The sequence below is a fragment of the Phocoena phocoena genome, chromosome 2, assembly GCF_963924675.1.
Source record: "Phocoena phocoena chromosome 2, mPhoPho1.1, whole genome shotgun sequence".
Taxonomy (NCBI): domain Eukaryota; kingdom Metazoa; phylum Chordata; class Mammalia; order Artiodactyla; family Phocoenidae; genus Phocoena; species Phocoena phocoena.
In genome coordinates, this window is record NC_089220.1 from 108,323,413 (window position 1) to 108,344,802 (window position 21,390).

The window sequence follows — 21,390 nt, forward strand, 5'->3', positions numbered from 1 at the left end:
TTAGGACCCCCTCTCCTTTGAAAAATGTTGTAAACTCTAAATTTTTAAAGGCCTCTCATGATCTGGGCCTGCATCTGTCTTGCCAGGCTCACTCTTCACCCTCTTAAAACTTTGGTAGTATATTTCAATGAAAAAGCAGATAAAGCAAAACAAAACTAGTTTTAAAAAAGTTATAAAAGTAATTCATTTATATGGGAAAAATTCAAACAGTTTCAAAGTACATGAAGTGAGAAATTAGTGTTTTTTTCCTAGAAGTAACCACATATATCTCCTTGCCTCAAGTATGGTTCCAGCCGCTGGGTTTGAGAGATGAAGTACCAGGTGTTTTTTGTTTGGTTGGTTTTATTCATTCTGTATCTACTGGTGACAAAAGTACAACTATTCTTACATAGTCTTTGCAAAGTTGTTTCTACCTATGTGCGTGTGTGTGTGTGTGTGTGAGTGTGTATATTCATTCCTTTTAATTGCTATGTAATTGACTATTGGAAAGATGTGATATCATTTATGTAACCAGTTTTCCATCAATGTTTAGATAGATTTCAGTTTTTGCCCTATAAGCAATGCTGGCAGACCATCGTTGGAGCTTTTCCTCTGAGGTGGGAAGCCACTGGAAAGTTTGGAGTATAGAGACCATGATCTCACTTACAGTTTAACAGCATCACTGTGCTGCTGTATCAGATTTACCCTCTATCCCCAGTGTCTTCACCAGGACTGGATATTAAATTTTTTAGTCCTTTTTAATTGATAAGCCAAAAAAAACCCCTCACTATTGCTTCAATTGACATTCCTTTGTAAAATCAGATTTGACAGGGTGAGTTTTACTCAGTGGGCTGTTTCACACTCACTTAGAGAGGAGTTGTTAATTGTTCCGGTACTGTGTGGATTCCTGCATGGCCACACTGAAGCCCTCTGATAGAGCCTGTCTGATCTCTCCTCTAGACCCCAGGCCCTTCGGGATGGGTACCTGACTGTGAAGCCAAAACCCTGTCTCTGAACTGCTTACCAACATGAAGTGTCACCCCCTGAAATTCCCTGCTTCAGGTATGGCTCCAGCCACTGGCTTGGAGAGATGAAATGTCATGGGATGTTTGGGGGCTTATTTTGCTCATTTCCACTAGTGACAACTGCACAGTCATTTAAAAGAAATCCTATAAATGATATAATATAAACAATTAAAACAATATAAACAAAAGCTCTTAAACTGTGACACAGTTCAGTATCTGACAGATCCAAGTGCTTCCGCACAAGTTCTCACTGTACCTCTTAGAGCAACCCCATGAGGAAGGTCGTCTTTCTTGGTTTTATAAATGAGGAACCTGAGAATGAGAGACCTGTGGAGACTTGCTCCTGGTCAGACTTGTTACCTTATTAGAGTTTGCAAAGTACTAGAAGGTCAAATTCAGCCCCTAGCCCCATTTTGTTTGCCTTTAATATTTTTAAACTGTTTTACATTGGAATGCTTATAGGTGGGTCATTCATTCTCTGTCCAGACACAGCCCTTATTACTCTCCGCTGACTTTGAATAGAGCTGATTTAGCTTAATTTTATCCACCCAGGCCCTGAAGGCATTGGATTTTGCACCCCCTGCCAAATCTTGTCTAATTCCACCATGCAACTGTAGGGTCGATATCAACTCTTGAGGTAGGCCCAGAAATAAACCAGCCTCAATCACAAACCCTCAGTGTCAGGTGCAAAGCCTAATTCCTTCTCCCTCCTGTTCTAATAGAACCATGGGAAAGGCCTTGAGCTGCAGAGGGTGGGAGAGGAAAGGCCTACCTGCCATCCTGCCCAGCCCCAAAGCCCGGCCTTCCTCAGCCCCCGATATTATTGTGAGAGTCACAGCTAGATTTACCTCACCTGTCCTGCCACCCTGTTCCAGGGAGAGGATAAAATAAGACAACTTTGTAGAAAAAGCAGATCAGCTTCCCCTCCTTGATGGTGCTGGTCTTTCTCTAGCAGTCTGATCTCTGAAAGGCCGTGAGCCTTTATGAGTGGGCATCTCCCCACCCCACACATGTGTAGCTCAGGTGCTCCATCTCTGAGCATCTCCTCACTGGGATGTACATCTTCAGTCCATCAACAAATATATTAATTAATTAATTAATTAATTTTTAAACAGAGGCACAGAGTTATTTATTTATTTATCTATTTATGGCTGCATTGGGTCTTCGTTGCTGCACGCGGGGCTTTCTCTAGTTGTGGCGAGAGGGGGCTACTCTTCGTTGCAGTGCACGGGCTTCTCATTGTGGTGGCTTCTTGTTGCAGAGCACGGGCTCTAGGCACGTGGGCTTCAGTAGTTGCAGCACACGGGCTCAGTAGCTGTGGCTTGCAGGCTCTAGCACAGGCTCAGTAGTTGTGGTGTATGGGTTCAGTTGCTCCACAGCATGTGGGATATTCCTGGACCAGGGCTCGAACCCGTGTCCCCTGCATTGGCAGGCGGATTCTTAACCACTGCACCACCAGGGAAGCCCCAACAAATAAATTTTTTGAGTGCCAGACACCGTTCTGGACTCTGGGGTTTCAGCCGTGATTAAGACAGGAGCTCACCTGCTAGTAAGAGATTAATGCGAACATTAATCAGGTTATTACACAGTAAAGCGTTGTCACAATGGAATGCATGGAGATCTGCTTCCCACCAACACAGTCTGACTGTGATCTCCAAAAGCAGAATAACAACAGTATCACCACTGTTAATGTGTTTTACATATTAACATATAACTTAATTCTTACAATAAGCCTACCAAGCAAGTAGTGTCATTATCACCCTCATTTTACAGTCATTGAGAAGTTAAATTCTTGCCTAAACTCACACCACTGGTACAGACAATGCTTCCACTCTTGGTTGAGCAGCTAACTTTTCTATAGCCTGTTGAATTTCAAAGTGTGCCATAACCCCATGAGAACAAGACATAAGGAACCAGGTTTGCCCCCAACAGTTGGGAGTTAGGTTAGACGCTAGAAAGAACTCCTTGGTAACAGTTAGGAGTGTATGAGAGAAAGGAATCCTTTTCTGAGTATTTTTCCTCTCCTGAATTTTCTTTTTATTTGGCCGTGCCGCATGGTGGCCTGCAGAATCTTAGTTCCCCGACCAGAGATCAAACTCACACCCCTTGAACTGGAAGTGTGGAGTCTTAACCACTAGACTGCCAGGGAAGTCCTCTCCTGAATTTTCTATATTGCACAAATAATGTAAAAATAGAGGAATTATTCTAGAAAAAAAAGATCACTCATAATTTCACCTCATGAATTGGGTTCCTTTTTCCATCTTTCTGAACCAAACTGTGACTGTGTTAGACAGTTGGTGTAACTAGATCTGGTTTTGCCTGCAGCACTCTTAAGAGGCAACGATGTGGTAACTAGCAGAGGTCAGCCCCTCTACCCAGGCTTACAACACCCAGAGTGACCACTGGACACCCAGAGATGAAGACAGCTCTTCCACAGAGAGTGAGCGCCGCTGTGCGCTTCAGCAGAGGGGTCTGGGTACCTTCACTCAGGGTGAAATAGGGCAGGGATGAAGCTGTGAGGGATTACCTGATATTTCAGATGGAAGTAATCAAGGCAGCATGCTATCCCTGTACCTTGGGGGAAACAGAGAAGGGAAAGAGGAGCAATCAGTAAGTATCAGGCAGAGTTAGCTGAATGATTGAAATGGTTTCCAGGTGAGTGGGTAGGCTCACGAGACACACCCCGCCCCCACTGCCTTGCTCCACTCCCACGTCAGTCAGCTCTGGCCATGAGCTAGACGCACAATTCCTCAGGTATCTTGGGATTGTGGACAAAGGATGTTGCCTGCCATATCAGTAAACAAAGGATGACGTGACCATCAAGCCATCAGCCACTACAGCTGCCCCACACTTCCTCCCAGTGGTGCAGCCGGAGGGGAACTCAGGATGGAGATAAACAGGCTCCTGGCCCTAGATACTTAAGGTACATATCAAAGGAATAATTTAATTAAGTCCAGATGCTTGCATCTTCCCATACATAGAAAAACACTAAACTCATTAACTTGAGATGTCTAATTTTCCTTTAACTAGCAGTAATCTTTTTTTTTTTTGCCGTACCCGGGCCTCTCACTGTTGTGGCCTCTCCCGTTGCGGAGCACAGGCTCCGGACATGCAGGCTCAGCTCAGCGGCCATGGCTCACGGGCCCAGCCGCTCCGCGGCATGTGGGATCTTCCCGGACCGGGGCACGAGCCCGTGTCCCCTGCATCGGCAGGTGGACTCTCAACCACTGCGCCACCAGGGAAGCCCTAGCAGTAATCTTTTGATGTTCAACTACCTGGGTTTTCTGCAAAAACTCCTGTGTATCCTGGCTCCTCCCTTACCTCTTCAGAGAAGTCCCTCAGAACTATCTGAGAGGCTGTATCCTGGGCTTAAGTCCTTAGTAATTCCCCAAATAAAACATAATTCTCAAGTTTTAGGTTGTGCTTTTTTTTTTTCAGTTGACAGTTTGGGTGATCTTAAAGGGACCCAGAGCAGACTTCCCTCCGTCACCTGAACTCTAGGAGGAATCAGAGCCTTGGTACCAGCAGAGGCCTCTTGTGCCCATTCGCCTCCTTGGAGAGTCCAGATGAATTTGGGTGAGTCTCTCATGGTTCTCAGATCTCCCGATTATTGGTTGATGTTCCTGAGTTTTAATTGGCAGTGTACAATAGGTACCTGGCTACCCAGTTGAAAGATACGGGGTGGGGGGGGGACCTGGTTGAAAGACATTGGGAAAAAGTACCTCCCAGCTGAAAGATACTAGGGGAGCCTGGTTGAAAGACACTAGGTTGCTCAGTTGAGTGACACTGAGCTGTCTAAACTGGGTGATTATGTAAGAGACTGGCCTAACATCTTTCCTAAATGAGGAGCATCAGAAAGCCAGCCTCCAACTAATACCCCAGCCAGGTTTATGTATATACAAACTTAGCTACAAGTACTTACTTAATTGGGAATTAAAGGAAATCTCTCCCTGAAAATGGCCAATATGGGGATTTTTATTGTGTAAGCAGTTAAGTTAGAGAAAGCCAGCTTGATAAAACGTTTTTTCAGAATTCTGACCTTAAAGAAATAAAAGCCCTTCTAGGGAGAACTTGCAGTTCTTTCCTTGTGTTTTTGAGATGTGAAGGTTCTACCTGATATTCTTAGAGGTGTGTGTGTGTGTGTGTGTGTGTGTTTTGAGAGCTTGGTCTCTGCCATCTGGGCAGTACACATATGGTGTACATTTGACAGCCAGTCGAATAGACTGGGATTCTGAGCAGTTTTTTATTGTTGTTTTTGGTCTGGCTGTGCCAGCTCTCAGGGAAATTTGTCATAAGGGGTCCCAGCCAAGAAGGGGCCTTTGTCATTTAACCTTCATTGCATCCACCTGTACAATGAAGGCCCTTTACTTTCTTAGACTGTTTTTGGGAGTAAACTTTCTAGATTTTGTGGAGGCTACATCTTTTGCACTCTCTTATGGGGATGCCCCTTGCGTCTTACTGGTTTGAGTCACTATTAAAATACTACTCGTCAGTGGCCAGACAATGGATCTTTTAAATTGTAAAACTTTATGTAGAATAATCGTAATAGTGCAACTCTAGGTATGGGAAGAAGCAGAAAATATTTCCTGGATCATAATAGACTAGTAAGACAGGAGATCCAGAGAAATTTTTTTTTTTTTTTTTTAGGCTGTGCCATGCGGCTTGTGGGATCGTAGTTCCCCGAGCAGGGATCGAACCCGGGCCCCGGCAGTGAAAGCGCCAAATCCTAACCACTGGACCGCCAGCATATTCCAGAGAATTTTAGATTATCAATAGGGCCTGATCCAAAAAGTAGCACATTGAGTGGCCTATCTACAGAATCTTTGCCTGATCCAGGAACCACTTCCTAGAGCCATGGGACAAGATTGGTCATAAAATGCCTCCCAAATGTTGGTCGAATTTATGACCAAGAGGAGATGCTGTGGACAAATAATGTCACCTGCCATATCAGTAAGCAAAGGATGTTGTGGCCATCAAGCCATCAGGCACTTAAGCTGCCCCCACCCCCATAGATAAGGTGCATATCAAAGGAATAATTTCATTAAGCCCAGACTCTTGCATCGTCCCATATATAGAAAATCAGTTAACTCAACTTGAGATGTCTGGTTTTTCTTTAACTAGCAGTAATATTTTGGTGTTTGACTACCTGGGGTTTTTGGGCAAAAGCTCCTATATATCCTGGCTCCTCCCTTACCTCTTTGGGACAGTCCCTCAGAGCTATCTGAGAGGTTGTATTGCAGGCCTAAGTCCTCAGTAATGCCCCAAATAAAACATTTGGTTTTATTTACTTTTAGGTTGTGCATTTTATTTCAGTTGACAGTATGTCCCAGCCTGCACTGGGGAGATCTGTCAGTGCCCTCTCCCTCAAGAATTTCCCTTAGGCCTAATAAAATATTTTTCATATGTGAAATGCTTTAAAGTTTGTAAAGTATTTCTCTCACATTCCCTCATTTTTAAAAATAGATTTTATTTCTTAGAGCAGTTTTAGGTTCTACAGCAAAATTGAGTAGATATTCCCTTATTTTTAACTTTGATTGTCACATCCACCCTTCAAATAGGTAGGACAGGTGTTATTATCTCTCCATTTACATTTAAATTACATTTAGAATCACACAGTAGCAAACAGAGCCTGGTGCTAACTGAGGTCTTCTGATCTTTTAAGCCTCAGGCACTTTCTCTTGGTTCCCACAGAGTGCCTTCAGAATCTTTCCAAATCTTTCTGGAAACTGTGGATCATCTCTCATTCTCAGAGCTTAGAAATTAGTTTGAGAAGTTCCCCCAGTTTCCCCCTTGAATGGAGGGGCCCACAGAGAATCCATCTGTCTTTGGGGGAAGGTCTACTCTCTCAGGCTCTGGCAGAGACAGTGGGACCCAGAACTTGTACAATGCCCTGATAAGCTTCTTAGAGGCGGGGATTAGCAGGGATTGGATATCCTTCCCCTGAGATGCCCTTCATACCTGACCCTGCCTTGAATTAGGATTCCATAGGGGAGCTGGGAGCAGGAGATGGGGTGTTCCCTGCTGTACAGCTTCAGACTCACTCTTTGAGACCCTGGATTCTGACAAGTTTCCAGAACTGAGAAGATACCCAGATGTCCAGGTTTGAAGGTAAATGATGTGATTAGGTAGGAGGGATCAGCTGGGGTGCCAGCTCAGCTCTGTTACATAACAGTGGCACACCAGAAAGAGATACTCTCCAAAGTTTCTTTTGGAGATTCAGAGTGTTGAGTATATGGCGAGGGTTAGATAGACAGGGAGATGGTGGAAAGACAATGATAGGAATCAAGGACAAAGAAGGAAATTCACTTATTCCATACTTATTTTGCTTTTTAAGACAATTGTATTTGCATTGCTAATTAGTGTGGTATGCTGGAAAGACTGGGACTTTAGAAAGCTCATCTGCACTGCTGCTCGCTAGCTGTGTGATGTTGAGCAAGTCACATGTCTCTGGACCTCAGTTTCTTCATGTCTCAAATGGGGAGTTGCATTAAACAGTGTCAGTAATTCTTTCCACCTTTAATGACCTAAGATTCTATGGGTTATTCATCTAACTTGTAATATATTACTTCATATGCAAAACTGATCATTTCTAGTTATTGTTTTGTAATAACCTGTGGACATTGATTAGAGATTTCATATTTAGTTGGGCTGGGCTTCTCTGCCCTTCTTTATAAATTGAGAATTCTTTGAGGGCCTTAAATGTTTTTCCCTCCTGAGTCCTTATGTAAAACTAACCCCTGCGGGGCATTGATTCTGTACAATGCTTTTCCCACACCGGATGTGTTTTTACTCTTCCAACGTTCCTGTGACATAGCTATTGTTATTACTATTTACATAGATGGGTATTGTTCTTACTATTATTATTTCTATGAAATTAAATTTAAAATATTATACAATGCACAGGATAAAAAGGTTAGAGTTAGACTGAACAATAGGATATACTGAAAAGTAAGTCTCCCTTTGATCCCTGACCATTAGTTTCCCTTTTCCAGATGTCCTTTCAGAGATAATCTTTGCATAATCAGTGCATATGTTATCATGCCCATTTTACAGATGAAGCACTGAGGTTCAGCCTGTCCGAGGTGACACAGCTAGTAAGCAGCAGATCTGGGAACCTAGCCTTTGACTCTATTCCCCATGTTCCTCCCATGACACCACACACTGTCTGGGAAGCTTCATGACGTTAAATTTTAAGCTTTGTCCTCTCTGAATGATGGTGGAATCATTTTAAAATCAGTCCAGTAAAAACACATAGAGTCTTGTACTGCTTTCCACTACTGCCACTTTCTGTCTAAAGCTTAAAATCATATCTCCTTACTTCCCTTTTGCCTTGGATAAGGTGAGATTTGTGGCCTGGGACACCAGCTACAGATGACTGAGCTCCTAGCAACTCTGGCTGGACCTGCAGAGTGTGGGCAGACCTCTTGCAAGGATCCCTAGGAGGGCTAGGTAGACCCAGCTCAGGAACCTGGGTTGCTGGCATGCCTACACAGCAAAGAGGACCCCAAGATGCTCTTTTTCCCATGAGGAGACATTGCCCCCTGGAGCAGGGGGCAGGGGTTGTTTTGTTCCAGCAGAAACAACTGCCTTTCACTACAAAGGCCCCTGTGTGAATAGTCACTCTTCCAAATGAGGGTTTGGTGGATCCCAGCTCTCTTTTTAGGAGCAAATAACCTCTTCTTTTTTCTTCTTTCTAGGTTTGTGGTTACCCCCTGGCTGGGCTTCATGGAGAAATCTTCTCTGATTTCTAATCTGAATCCCAGAGCAGCCCCCGTCTTTCAATGGACAGAATGAGAGGCCTTCTGTAACCAGGCATAACTGGCCATCATGGGGAAATTGATCAGGATGGGAGCGCAGGAGAGGCGGTTACTCTGGCCAAAGCGGCTTCATTGGAGGCGCCTCCTCTTCCTATTGGGAATGCTGATCATGGGTTCCACCTACCAGTGCCTGAGGAGCCCCCGGGGGCTCCCCTCACTGTGGGCAGCAGTCTCTTCCCAACACCCTGTAAAACTAGCCAGCCGGGACCTTTCCAACAATGAGATGATGATGGTGAGCAGTGACCCTCCAAAATCTAGCTCTGAGATGGAGGTTGAGACATGGGCACCCCAAGCCACAGTAGGCAGAGATGGAACAACACCTGGTGTAACAATGGAGAACACCCCCAGTATACCTAGAAGGATAGCCAACGTCATTCCAGCAACACCCAAGAGCAGCGACAGCCCAGCAGCAGCCCACACAGAAAAAGTGAAGGAAGACACCCCAGCCACACCCAGTGGAGCACTGAATCACTACCCTCCAACTTCAGGCAGACCAGTGGTAAATAATTATACCCCATCAACACGCAGGGGAGAAGTGAAGAGCTATCGCCCAACTCAAGCCAGGGGAAAGGTGAGGAAATACACCCCATCCCCACTTGGTAGGATGGTGAACAGTTACGCCCCATCCACATTCATGACAATGACCAGGAGCCATGGGATCACTCCCAGAGCAACAGTGAAAGACAGTGAAATTATGACAACCAACAAAATACTGGAGACCAACCCTTCCAAGAGAGTATTGGGGGAAACCACCCCAACTCCTCTCAAGGGAGTAACTGATAACGCCCTACCCTTCCTGATAAATGACTTAGAAACAGACATCTTGACTTCTCCAAGGAATGTGGCAGAAGACAAGACCCTAACTACCACCAGAAGAGTGGACAATAATAGCTCAACCAACCACCGGGGATTAGTGGGAAAAAACAGCCTGACAACACCCCAAGGAACAGTCCTGGAGCACACCGCAGCCACCTCTGAGGGGCAGGTGGCAGTAAGCATCACGACAGAAACCAAAGCCTCTACTACTGCGTGGAAGGCTAGGAATCCCTCGTCCAGAACCAGTGCACCGACCGTTGGAATATCCTCAGCCACCTTCTGGGGGCTGGTGAAGAACCCTTCACCAGCACCCACCACTCCAGCAACTCCCAGGGTCAGGGCAAGTCCGACCACTCAGGTCCATCACTGTGTGGTTGTGGAGCCAGTCCCAGTCTCATCCACTGTCCCCTCCCCCAGTCTGACAACAGCTGGGATGCCAGAGGCTCCCAGTCCCTCAGTACTGCCTTCTGGGCAGCCAGACCTCCACCCCAAGGCAGAGTACCCCCGAGACCTGTTCAGTGTGAAGGAGCGGAGGCAGGGCTGGGTGGTCCTGCACATCTTTGGCATGCTGTATGTGTTTGTAGCCTTGGCCATCGTTTGTGACGAGTACTTTGTCCCAGCCCTGGGTGTCATCACAGACAAGCTGCAGATCTCTGAGGATGTGGCAGGTGCTACCTTCATGGCTGCTGGAGGCTCTGCCCCCGAGCTCTTCACCTCCCTCATCGGCATCTTCATCTCCCATAGCAATGTGGGCATCGGCACCATAGTGGGCTCTGCGGTGTTCAACATCCTCTTTGTCATTGGCACTTGTGCCCTCTTCTCCCGGGAGATCCTCAACCTCACCTGGTGGCCCTTGTTCCGTGACATCACCTTCTACATCCTTGACCTAATGATGCTCATCCTCTTCTTCCTGGATAGCCTCATTGTCTGGTGGGAGAGCCTGCTGCTTCTGCTGGCCTATGCCCTCTATGTGTTCACCATGAAGTGGAACAAACAGCTTGAGCTCTGGGTGAAGAAGCAACTCAGCAAGAGGCCAGTGGCCAAGGTCATGGCCCTAGGGGACCTTAGCAAGGTAAGAACAGGTTGGCTCAGGCTTCTCTGCCCGCTTTTGGGCAAAAGGGGTGGGGGAAAGCCAGGGACTGAAGAATGGAAAGTGCTAGGTCAGACCTCAAGAGATGAGTGAGTGTTCTGGTTCCCTTGCAATGCATTCAATATTTATAGAGTCCTGTTCTCTGCCAGGCACTATGCTGGGGCTTTTGCAGGAGTGACCTTGGGTCAGCCCTTAATCGTCCTATAAAATGGTTATTATTAGGATCCCCCGTTGGCAAGGGAAGAAACTGAGGCCTAATGAAGTTAAACCACTTGTTCAAGGTCACACAGCAAATAGATGGTGGGGCCAGGATGAACCCGGGTTGTTCTGATTGGGTCTTCAGAAATGACATTTGAGCTGGGCTTTGGAGAATGTCCAAGGAGATATCAGGCAGGGAAAAATGATAAAATGGGCATGGTGTGTAGGGTTTATCTAGCACCCTCACTTTCATTTAATCCTGTTTATTCACATTCCAGACCTGGAGGGGCTGGTAGTTTGGTTAGGATCTGAGAAGGAGGAGGCTTTTTGAGTTTTGTTTTGTTTTTAAAATATTGAAGATGGGAGCTCCACTCATCCACTGACAAGCCAGCCGTGAGTGCAGAGCCCTTTCTCTGTGCTGACTGGAGACTGAGAGCTCCAACTCTGGGGCATTCTTCTGACCCCACAGTTCCTTTCCAAGAATTTTTCTGCCCCTGTGAGGGACCTTCCTCCTAAATTCATTGCATGATTCAATAATCTGGATAGTGAAATTTAATTGGGAAAGTGATCTCTAAAAATTGATCCCCAAGTATTTTGTTCCTTGAGACTCCAAAGTGAGGGTACCCTAGGGAACACAGACCCCCATTTCTCTCATGCTCCTAAAGGGTGAGTTTGGGCAAAAGTTGGTTCATAGCCTGCCTGTTTCAGATCTCAGGCCACTAGTGTGAGCAGAATTTTGCATGCAAAGAGTGGAAGGATTTAGCTGCTTAATCCAGTGCAGTTTTGATGAGTGGGCAGGATGGAGACCAAACTCAGCAACGTGTCTCAGAGATGTGTGATACAAGGAGATGAAATGTACTTCCTTTAGGACTTCTGAGGTATGTGTGGTGTTCAGAGCATAGAATTGAGAGTCAGGAAACCTGGGTTCTAATCCAGTTCTGCCTCTAACTATGTGACCTTGGACAGGTCCTTTCCCATCGCTGGCGGAAATGACAGAGTCCAACTAATCATGCAAATGTTCTGTGTAGCAGTAACATTCATTGATAATGTCTTGTGTCTAAATGAGTTCCGTTCTGTCAGGCCCAGCACAGCTGTTGTTTCTCTGATCTGGTCAGCCGACCTCCAATTAGTACATTTTTGCAGATGGCCCAAAAAGGAGAAATATCCTGCCCAGGGTTGGACAGCCAGAAGGTATCCTCACTGGAATGGGAACCCAGTATCCTAACTCCCCATTCAGTACTATTTCCCTCCAGTTGACTGCTCTTAAGAAGCCAGAGGCTTAAAAAAGAAAGGGAGGCTCAGAGCACTACCTCATTTAATATGAGGAAACAGGGTCCTCCCTCCTCATGAAGTTCTCAGGGCAGGCTTTGCTGAGGGTGGCCATGAAGTCTGGTACTATTCTCTGAGAAAGTATCTAATGCCTTGGTATACATTAGGCCAGCAGTTTTCAAAATTGGGACTTACCTGGTGGGCCAGTGGTTAAGACTTCACCTTCTGATGTAGGGGGTGCGGGTTTGATTCCTGGTCGGGGAGCTAAGATCCCACATGCCTCATGGCCAAAAGGCCAAAATGTAAAACAGAGGCAATATTGTAACAAATTCAATAAAGACTTTAAAAATGGTCCACATCAAAATGCCTCTTGACTTGCCTCCCAGTCCTTCATAGTAATTCTGTTTTTATTTAAACTCTGCAAATTCTCAATTTTCAATTTTGTCAGAACTAGACCATCAAAGCAAAGCTTGCCAAGCAAGTAAAGCATAATCATGATTTCAAAAGAGAATTTGTAACTTACTTAAAACATTCTGCAAGGCCTTTAGTAACAGATCTTTGCCAACCAGTGAGAGCAGTGCTGATTACAACTGTTCTTATCTATTTATTGAAACAGATCCAGTAAGAATTTTTTTTTTTTTTTTTGTGGTACGCGGGCCTCTCACTGCTGTGGCCTCTCCCATGGCAGAGCACAGGCTCCGGACGCGCAGGCTCAGCGACCATGGCTCACGGGCCCAGCCGCTCCGCGGCATGTGGGATCTTCCCGGACCGGGGCACGAACCTGTGTCCCCTGCATCGGCAGGCAGACTCTCAACCACTGCGCCACCAGGAAAGCCCCAGTATGAATTTTATTAACAGCATTATTTAAAAAAATAAACAGGTTGAAATACTGGCTGTCCTTGAAAGTAAATTTATATTTATTTAAAATTGAAAACCTATAGTTAGGACTTTGCAGTACTAACAACTACCTTCTAAAAATTAGTCCAGATAATTAAAGTGTAGCTATTTTGAAGTGATTTTTAAAAACATCTGGATTTCGAGTTTCACCCCAGGTTTCTTAAAGCCAGAGAGAGCGGTAACTGCCTTTGCTTATATCATTCTGTGTTTGGCTGCCCCTGTGATCTTGTTAGAGGGAGGTAAATTATCCTGTACTTCAGTGACAGACTGAGGCAAGCCATTCTGTTTGAATTCTTGAAGCAGTTCTCTGAAAATCCAGTCTTTGATCTAGTAAACTGTGTTAGTATTCATTTTTGTGATTTATGCAAGGATGTGTACTCACCTCTGCAAATTATCTTACTTTAACTATGAAACTTTATGAAAATGAACATGCCTTGCTTACTCACTCACTCACGCTGACCTATCAGTTCACACCTCTTCCCTGACTAATGGGTTCCTTCTTTGAGCTTCTCCTTGAGAAGGCAGGGGGTCAGGGAAACTGGGCTTATTCAGTCAGCCACACACCCAAAGGTAAGGAAGTAAGAGAAGTGGGGAAAGGCCAGACCGAGTGGTAGGGAGTCAAGGAGGAGGGTTGGGGAGAAATCAAAGCCACAAGTGCTCAGGAAGTTTAAGCAGGGGGAAGACAATTAGAGGGCAGTGGGAGCCAGCTCCTTCTTGGAGGGAAACAGGAACGGGAAAGACACTTGGGCCTCCCCCTTCCTCTGTTGGCAGCCTGGGGTGAGGTGTGGCCACAGTGTTAGGGTCATCATTGCCACTAAATGGGGGAAATAATCTTTATATCTCCCAAAGGGCTGAGCCCAACATCTCATCCCTAAAGCAGAAGCTCCACAAGTATTTGGTGGTTTCCTCAGGGAACTCTAACAGGTCAGGGTCTCCAGTTTATAGAGAAAATGGAGTAGGGGAGGGAATCCATACTTGTGGAGGGCCTATGACATACGTACATTATCTCGACAATTTCTCATAAAACCCCTGCAGGAGGGGAGTTCCCTGGTTGCCTAGTGGTTAGGATTCTGGACTTTCACTGCTGTGGCCCAGGTTCAAGCCCTCATCGAGGAACTGAGATCCCCCAAGCCCTGCAGCATGGCCAAAAAAAAAAAAAAAAAAACCTGCAAGAATAAATTGTTATTGCCATTTTGCAGATGAGGAGACTCTGAGGCTCGGAGAGGATAATTAACTCTGCCAAAGTTACACAGCTAGTTGGTGGTCCTTATCACCAGTTTATGAATCCATTTATCTGGGTTTTAACCCAGTATCCATGGCTAACTATCTCTGTTATCCTGGGCAAGTCAGTGCTACTCCACAAACCTATATTATTAAGCACTTAAATGAAAAGCAGTGTGGGAAGTAAAAAGATCATGTCCCTTCCAGTAGAAGGGACAGACATAGACAAAAGTAACTCATAAAAGGAACACTGTGCAAAGTGCTGCAAAGTCACTTTGCTTTTCTTCGAGGTCTCACGCTGCTCATCTGTAAAGCGAATGGGATGGACTAGTGTAGGGGTTGGCAGACTTTTACTGTAAAGGGCCAGACAGTAAATATTTTAGGCTCTGTAGGCCATATAGTCTCTATCCGACTACTCAACTCTGTTGTTGTTAGCATGACAGCAGCCACAGACAATAAGTAAACGAATAGGAATACCCCTGTGGTTTACTAAGCAACATAATCGCAGGTGTTCTCCTACCTGAACAATTTGGAGATGTAACATCAGCAGAGAACGATTCATTTTCTTATCAGATATTCACCCAACTGATTATCTGTGGAGTTTCTCAGCTGGAGGACCTTTCACTTTACTTTTTATTCTGCTCTGGTAATCTAGAACCAGGATGAAGTTTTTTTTGTGAATGATTCTAATCAGAATTTACTTAAGAGTATTTTCAGAAAAAATAAATGTATCGTTGAACATAGACACATAGTAACTATTTTAGAGTCTTTCTTTTGACACTGGCTGGAAAAAAAAAATTCAAAGCTAAAAATATTTCAGACAACATTGTCAAACTGACATGTATTGGTTTGAGGATGCCTTTTATGAACCCAATGAAGAAACGGTAAATGTTTTTTTTTGAGATATATTAATTTATTTTTAATTTACTTATTTAATTTATTTATTTTTGGCTGCATTGGGTCTTCATTGCTGCGCGCGGGCTTTCTCTAGTTGTGGCTAGCGGGAGCTACTCTTTGTTGCCGTGCGCGGGCTTCTCATTGTGGTGGCTTCTCTAGGCACAGGCTCTAGGCACGTGGGCTTCAGTAGTTGTGGCTCATGGGCTCTAGAGCGCGGGCTCAGTAGTTGTGGTGCACGGGCTTAGTTGCTCTGCAGCATGTGGGATCTTCCCAGACCAGGGCTTGAACCTGTGTCCCCTGCATTGGCAGGTGGATCTTAACCACTGTGCCACCAGGGAAGCCCAGAAATGGTAAGTGTTTGCATAGTTATCGACACAGTCTAACTTAGCTTGCTCTGAAACTTTTTTACCTGGTTTTAAAGCTCTCGGTGTTATTTGTTCTGGCCCCAAATGATAAATATTTGACCTTCCTTGACCATGCATAGTTGCAGAAAGCCAAAGTTGAGGCTCTAGCCTGGCTGAAAAGCCTTATTTGTATTTGAAGGATGATGGGACCTTCTTTATAGAGAGAGCTACAAGCTTAGCTAGAAATAACTGGCTATCTGCATGAGATGCTGATTGGCAAGACAGCCCTGTGGGGCACCAGTGGTGAAAAGGGATGCAAGGTGGGGAATGAGACTGGTCCGGGCTCCTTTGGAAACCCCATATCCACATTCAGCCTCCAGGAATACTTCAGAATGTGAAACTCCAGGAGGAAGTCTGCCACTCTTTCTTAAGTGCATTGCAGGCTATTTTCTTCTTGGCAGGGTTTTTTCTTAAACCAACCAGCAGAAACCCCAAGCAGACAAACCTGGTGCCTCCTTAGGAACCAGTCATCCCTTTCCTGTCAGGGTTAACATTTACTCCAGTGACCTGTACTGCTAGACAACCAGCTATCTGCTGTGGAGCCAGGGATGCTGGACAGGAAGCAGCCACCAGGGCCCTTCCTGCCTCTGTGGGCCTGACCTTACTAGCCTGCAGGGAATCCACTTTGCTCCCAAAGAACTCATCCTAGCTAGGCTGAGGGGTTCCCTCCTTTAATTTTTTTTTTTTTTTTTTTTTTTGCCGTGCCACGCAGCTTGTGGGATCTTAGTTCCCTGACCAGGGATCAACCCGGGCCCTCAGCAGTGAGAGTGTGGAGTCCAGGGAATTACCTAACTTCTTAAATAATAGTCAGCTTCCCTCCAGTTGTCAGGAAAATATGGTAAGAATCAAATTCTCAGTGTAAAGGCTTCTTTTCTTCATAAAATTTTCTTAAGCTTTCAGCATTCATCTGCTGGTGGGTGCTAGCAGATGACAAAATGAATGCATAAGAAACAAACAAATATTAACAGAAAAACTCAAACATCTGGTCATGTCTGGTAGAATAGCGTGTTGTTTCCATGGATGTGTGTATGCTTTTAAGAGATTTTACGTATTCTGTTACTCATACAACAGAGTAATCTTTTTTCCTAGTGTATGTGATGAGATTAAATATGAAATTAAATATTCATGGTGTTCTACAAATAACAGCATGATTTCTAGATGCTCTGCTACCTGAATAAATTGGAAATATAAAACTAACAGAAAATGTTTTAGTGTGGGGGAGTGGGCATATGGATGATAAACAAGTAAAATGACGTACTTCTGAGTGTGCAAAGTGCTGTGAAGGAAATAACGTATGTGATGGAGAGTGACTGTAGGTAGTGGGCCCCCTTTAGCGAGGGAGAGCAGGGGAGTCCTCCTGGAGGAGGAGAAGTTCAAGTAGACAGTCCAAGTAGAGTTCCATGAGAATTCTTCTGGAATTCTTCCCCATGCTCCATAGGGGAAGAGGAGGAAACAGCATTTGCAAAGGCTCAGAGCAGGGAAAGACCTTGGTGCACTAGAGGAAAGAACTGGAGGCCAGTATAGTGAGTAAGGGGACACTAGAGACGGGGATGAGAGCTGCTTCATCAGGGCCTTGTGGATTAGATACGGAGTTTGGATTTTATTTGAAGTTCAACGGGAAATGATGTAATGAGGAGTCATAGTTAAAAGGTCACTCTTTAACTGCTATGTACAAAATGAATGGTAGGTGTGCAAGGGTGGAAGTAGGGAGTCCAGTTAGGAGGCTGTTGTGGGCATCCAGCGTGTGTGTGTGTGTGTGTGTGTGTGTGTGTGTGTGTGTGTATGTGTATGTATCTTTGAGAGATATTTTGAAGACAGAATCGTCTGGATTTGGTGATGGTGTGGATGTGGAGGGTGAGTGGAAGTCAAGGTTTTTCGCTTGAGCAGCAGGGTGGATGGTGGCGCCATCTAGTGAGAAAAGGAAGACTACAGGAAGAACAGGTTTAGGAAGACTCAAAAGTTCCCGCTCTGGAATGGTGAGTTTGAGTGTTTATGTCACCTCCAAGTGGATATGTCTATGAGGCAGTTGCACAAATGGGCTTAAAGCTTATGAACAAGGTCAGGGCTGGAAATAGAGATTTGTGAATCGCCAACAAATGTATGGTTATTAAAATCAAGGACCAGCTGATGCTACTCTGAAAGAGAGAGAGAGATGAGGATTAAGCCCCAAAGAACTCTGATGTTCATTCATTTGGCAAACATTTATGGAATCTCTTTGTATGAAACCTGTGTAGGGTCTGGGGATACAGTGAGAAATAAGGCAGCACTCAAGGGGCTCAACCTAGCAGAGGAGCAGGAGTTGATCCAGGTTTTGTAGGGTCTGACACTCTTTAAGAAAAGGAATATAAAACTATTGCTACAAAATTAAATATGAGGCCTCAGAAAGTGTTTGTGAGGGGAGAGATGGGCCTTGAAGTTTAAGCTTCATCAGCTCTGTGGTAAAGCCCCCTTAGTGGGGAAGACAGAAAAATAAAAGTAATATTTACCATATCATGTGTAATGATACAGGTAAGTGCTGAGGGATTTAGCACTGCCGAGAGTGGACATCTCAACAAAAGTCAGGGAAGGCTTCCTAAGGGAGGTAGGTGATTCTTAGCTGAATCTTGAAGGACAAGCAGGGGTTGGCTGACTGAAGAAGGGATAGGAGTCTCCTAGGCATGTATAAAGGCCAGGGGAATGAGAGAGGGTGATGAGACTATAGCTGCACTGTCCAGTATGGGAGCCACTAGCTACATGTAGCTACTGAGCTCTTGACATGGGGCTAGTCTGAATTGAGATGTGCTGTAAGTATAAAATATACATTGGGTATACTAGTATGAGAAAAAAGGTAAAATAGCTCATTGATATTTTTATATTAATTACATGTTGAATTATAATTCTGATATATTGGGTTAAATAAAGTACATTATTAAAATTAATTTCACCTGTTTCTTTTACTGTTTAAAAATGTGGCTACTAAAAAAATTAAAATCACATGTGTGGCTTGCGTTCTATTGCTATTGGACAGCACTGAACTGGAGGTAAGCAGGAGGGTGGAATATGCTCAGCTAAGGAGTGTGGACTCCCTCCTGAGGACACTGAGCCCCCAGGGTGCAGGGGAGGGACATGATGTGCTTTGCTCAGAAAATCACTCTGGCTGAAGAGTGAATGAGGAACCAGAAGAGGAGCAGTCCAGGAGTCAGGAGGCTGTTGCAGCATTGTAGGCAGGAGAATAGAGAAATGAGGCCAAATTTGAGGACTTTCAGGAACTAGATCTGACAGTTGGTTGTAGATGAGCTGTGAGGAAGCGAGGAGGAATTTGGGCAGACTTTTGGGTTTCCAGCCTAGACAGGTGAGTGGATCAGGGCGCTAGACTGTATTCAATGAAGGTAAGACTCAACCAGGCATTCAGTAAATCTTTGTTGAATGAATGTTTAAAAAACCACACAGACCAGAATGTGCAGTTTCATGGGTGGTCTAGAAAGGGAGAGGTCAATGATTAACTGCTACATCAGTGGGAGATAGGAATTGGAGGTCAGGAGGACAAGCCCCCGCAGGGTCGCCCTGTTGACCAGCACAGATTCCCGTGAACGGCTGGCTGCAAGGGATCCTGTTGCTCATCCTCAGCAAGATGCATCACAGGTGTTGGGGGTTTGGCTGGCATGAAGACATCTTCTTTGGTTTCCTCAGCCCTCTGGTTAACTTTCATGAGGAGAGGGAGAAGGTGCGGATGATGGGGCTGAAGAAAGAGGAGGATGATTGGTGTAGTGTGAGAGGTGGATGTGGGAATGTGTTTGTAATAAGGGCATACTCTGAAAGCACCTACTTGCTGGTACCGCTACCCATATATGGACCCATCAGTCACACTGAAATGTAGACAAACATTTATATCCATCTACCTGAAATGTCAGTAATATGAAACAGAGCCACTAGGAAATATAAATTTGACTTCATTTCCTTATTGATGCTTGGGGGAAAAATGTGATTTAGTAAAAACAACAACAACAAAAACAATCCTCTGAATAGAGATTAGGAGGTCGGGGGTTCTGTCACTATTGTTGTGAGTGTGGGCAAGTCACAGAATCTTTTCTGCATCTCAGTTTTGTCATCTGCCAAAATAGCAATAATAATACTTAGCCTTGTCTGTTTCATAGAATTAATAATATGGAATGAGAAAATGCATGTAAAGGGCTTCAGAAAGTTAGTGCATACTGAGGGTAGAAGATGTTGATATGTGCAATGAACAGTGAACCCGTAGAGAAGTTATTTTGACTTAAATAAATCTGAATGGAAGAGAAATCATTAGGCATGTGCTTCGTGGGGCAAAAGTCAGTCTCTCCTGCCCTTTTGTGGACAGAACCAGCCATCCCAAAGGGTAGCCTGGCCTTTCGTACTTCTAAGAACTCATTGGGTGAGAGTTGGATGTGATAAATAGTGAGGTGGCTGGGCCAGTGGGGTTTCGTGCTGTAGCCTCCAATATCCCAGAATTGTGAAAGACGGGATTTGTTCAGAAAATCCACAGTGCCCCCTTCATATTCAGATTGGTTATTTCTGCTTTGGTTCATTCATTTGTATGTTCGTCCATTTGTTCATTCATTCAACAATGTGTATCCAAGCATTCAAACCTCTCCCATCCTTCGAAGATTATCCAAACTTCACCTACTTTCAGAAGGCTTCCGTGTCCATCCCAGCACAGCACCTTAATCTGTGCCTCTCATTTCTTCAGGCACATTCTGCTTTGTCATGTGTTCATGTTATCATTGGTCTCAGTTCCTTTCTGTAAGTAGAATCCATGCCCTAAACATCTTTGTATCCCTACAGCACTAGCACACTGCCCGGTATACAGCAGGTACTCAGAAATTAAGAACTGAATGAGTAAACAAATTGGGCGGATGGATGGGTGGGTGGCCCTGAATCAGGCAGTATTCTCTGTATTTTCTGATCAGGCAGAGATGGGAGTGTAGCAAGTCCAGTTCTACTTCTGGCCTTGGAGGTTGGTGAGGTGGGGGAGGCAGTGGAAGGTGAAGACAATTACTGGGGGCAGCCATTGGTGACCCTGCTGCCTGAAGATGGCGCTAGAGGTCACTTGGCTTATCTACTCGTTGAGCTCTCCTTAACCGAGCATCTGCTGTGTACAAGACACTATGCCACAGGTTAGGGGAACAGAGATAACTATATGGTAGTTCAAAAAGACATGAAGTCTAGCTGGGTAGACAACTAATATGTGTGAACAATGATGATTTCTTTAGAAGTTCGGATGGTGTTACGAGATAGTAAATGCAAAGTGGCAAGCTAGAGGTTCAGAGAGTAAATACTGTGGGCGTAATGATTCTTCATCTCGGGTCTTCTAGGTCTGTCCCCTTCCCCAGCTGGCTGCCCTACAGCTTCCCCAGGACACTAGCAAGCACTTATTCGATTATAGAGCCAGATTTTTGGTATCACAAAGTGTGTCCACTGTTGTTATACAGCTTTTGAGGGGAGAGGTATTGTCGAGAGCTGGAGTGAGGGCTGGGGTGGCGGTGAGAGGGGCCATTTGGGAAAGCTTTATGTAAGAATTCACCCTGATTTTTCTGAAAAATAGTTAGGCATAGAGGAATGGAGAAGGCATTTTAGGCAGAGGAGAAAGGCATGAACAAGGGACTAGGAATTGGAATTGGTTAGGTATATGCATGAGACTGTTCATTCATTCATTCATTCAACCACTGTTTTCTGAACCCTTGCTAAGTGCCAGGCAGTGTTCTCATGCTTGACATACAAGCATGTGTCATGAATGAAACAGTCTGCCTTCAAGATGCTAG

At 44.9% G+C, this 21,390-nt stretch overlaps 1 protein-coding gene across 6 annotated transcripts in view; it reads left to right on the plus strand.

Annotated features, from left to right (window-relative positions):
* The first annotated feature begins 7,028 nt into the window (after nucleotides 1–7,028).
* Nucleotides 7,029–21,390, plus strand: part of SLC24A1 (solute carrier family 24 member 1) — a 33,638-nt gene continuing 19,276 nt past the window's right edge. For 5 of the 6 annotated variants that reach the window (XM_065871659.1, XM_065871654.1, XM_065871656.1 and 2 more), the window contains exon 1: nucleotides 8,832–10,709. In XM_065871659.1, the coding sequence (XP_065727731.1) occupies nucleotides 8,832–10,709 (1,878 nt within the window). Of the gene's footprint in view, nucleotides 7,113–8,701; nucleotides 10,710–21,390 lie in introns of those variants that run through there. The other variant, XM_065871657.1, reaches the window with a different exon arrangement.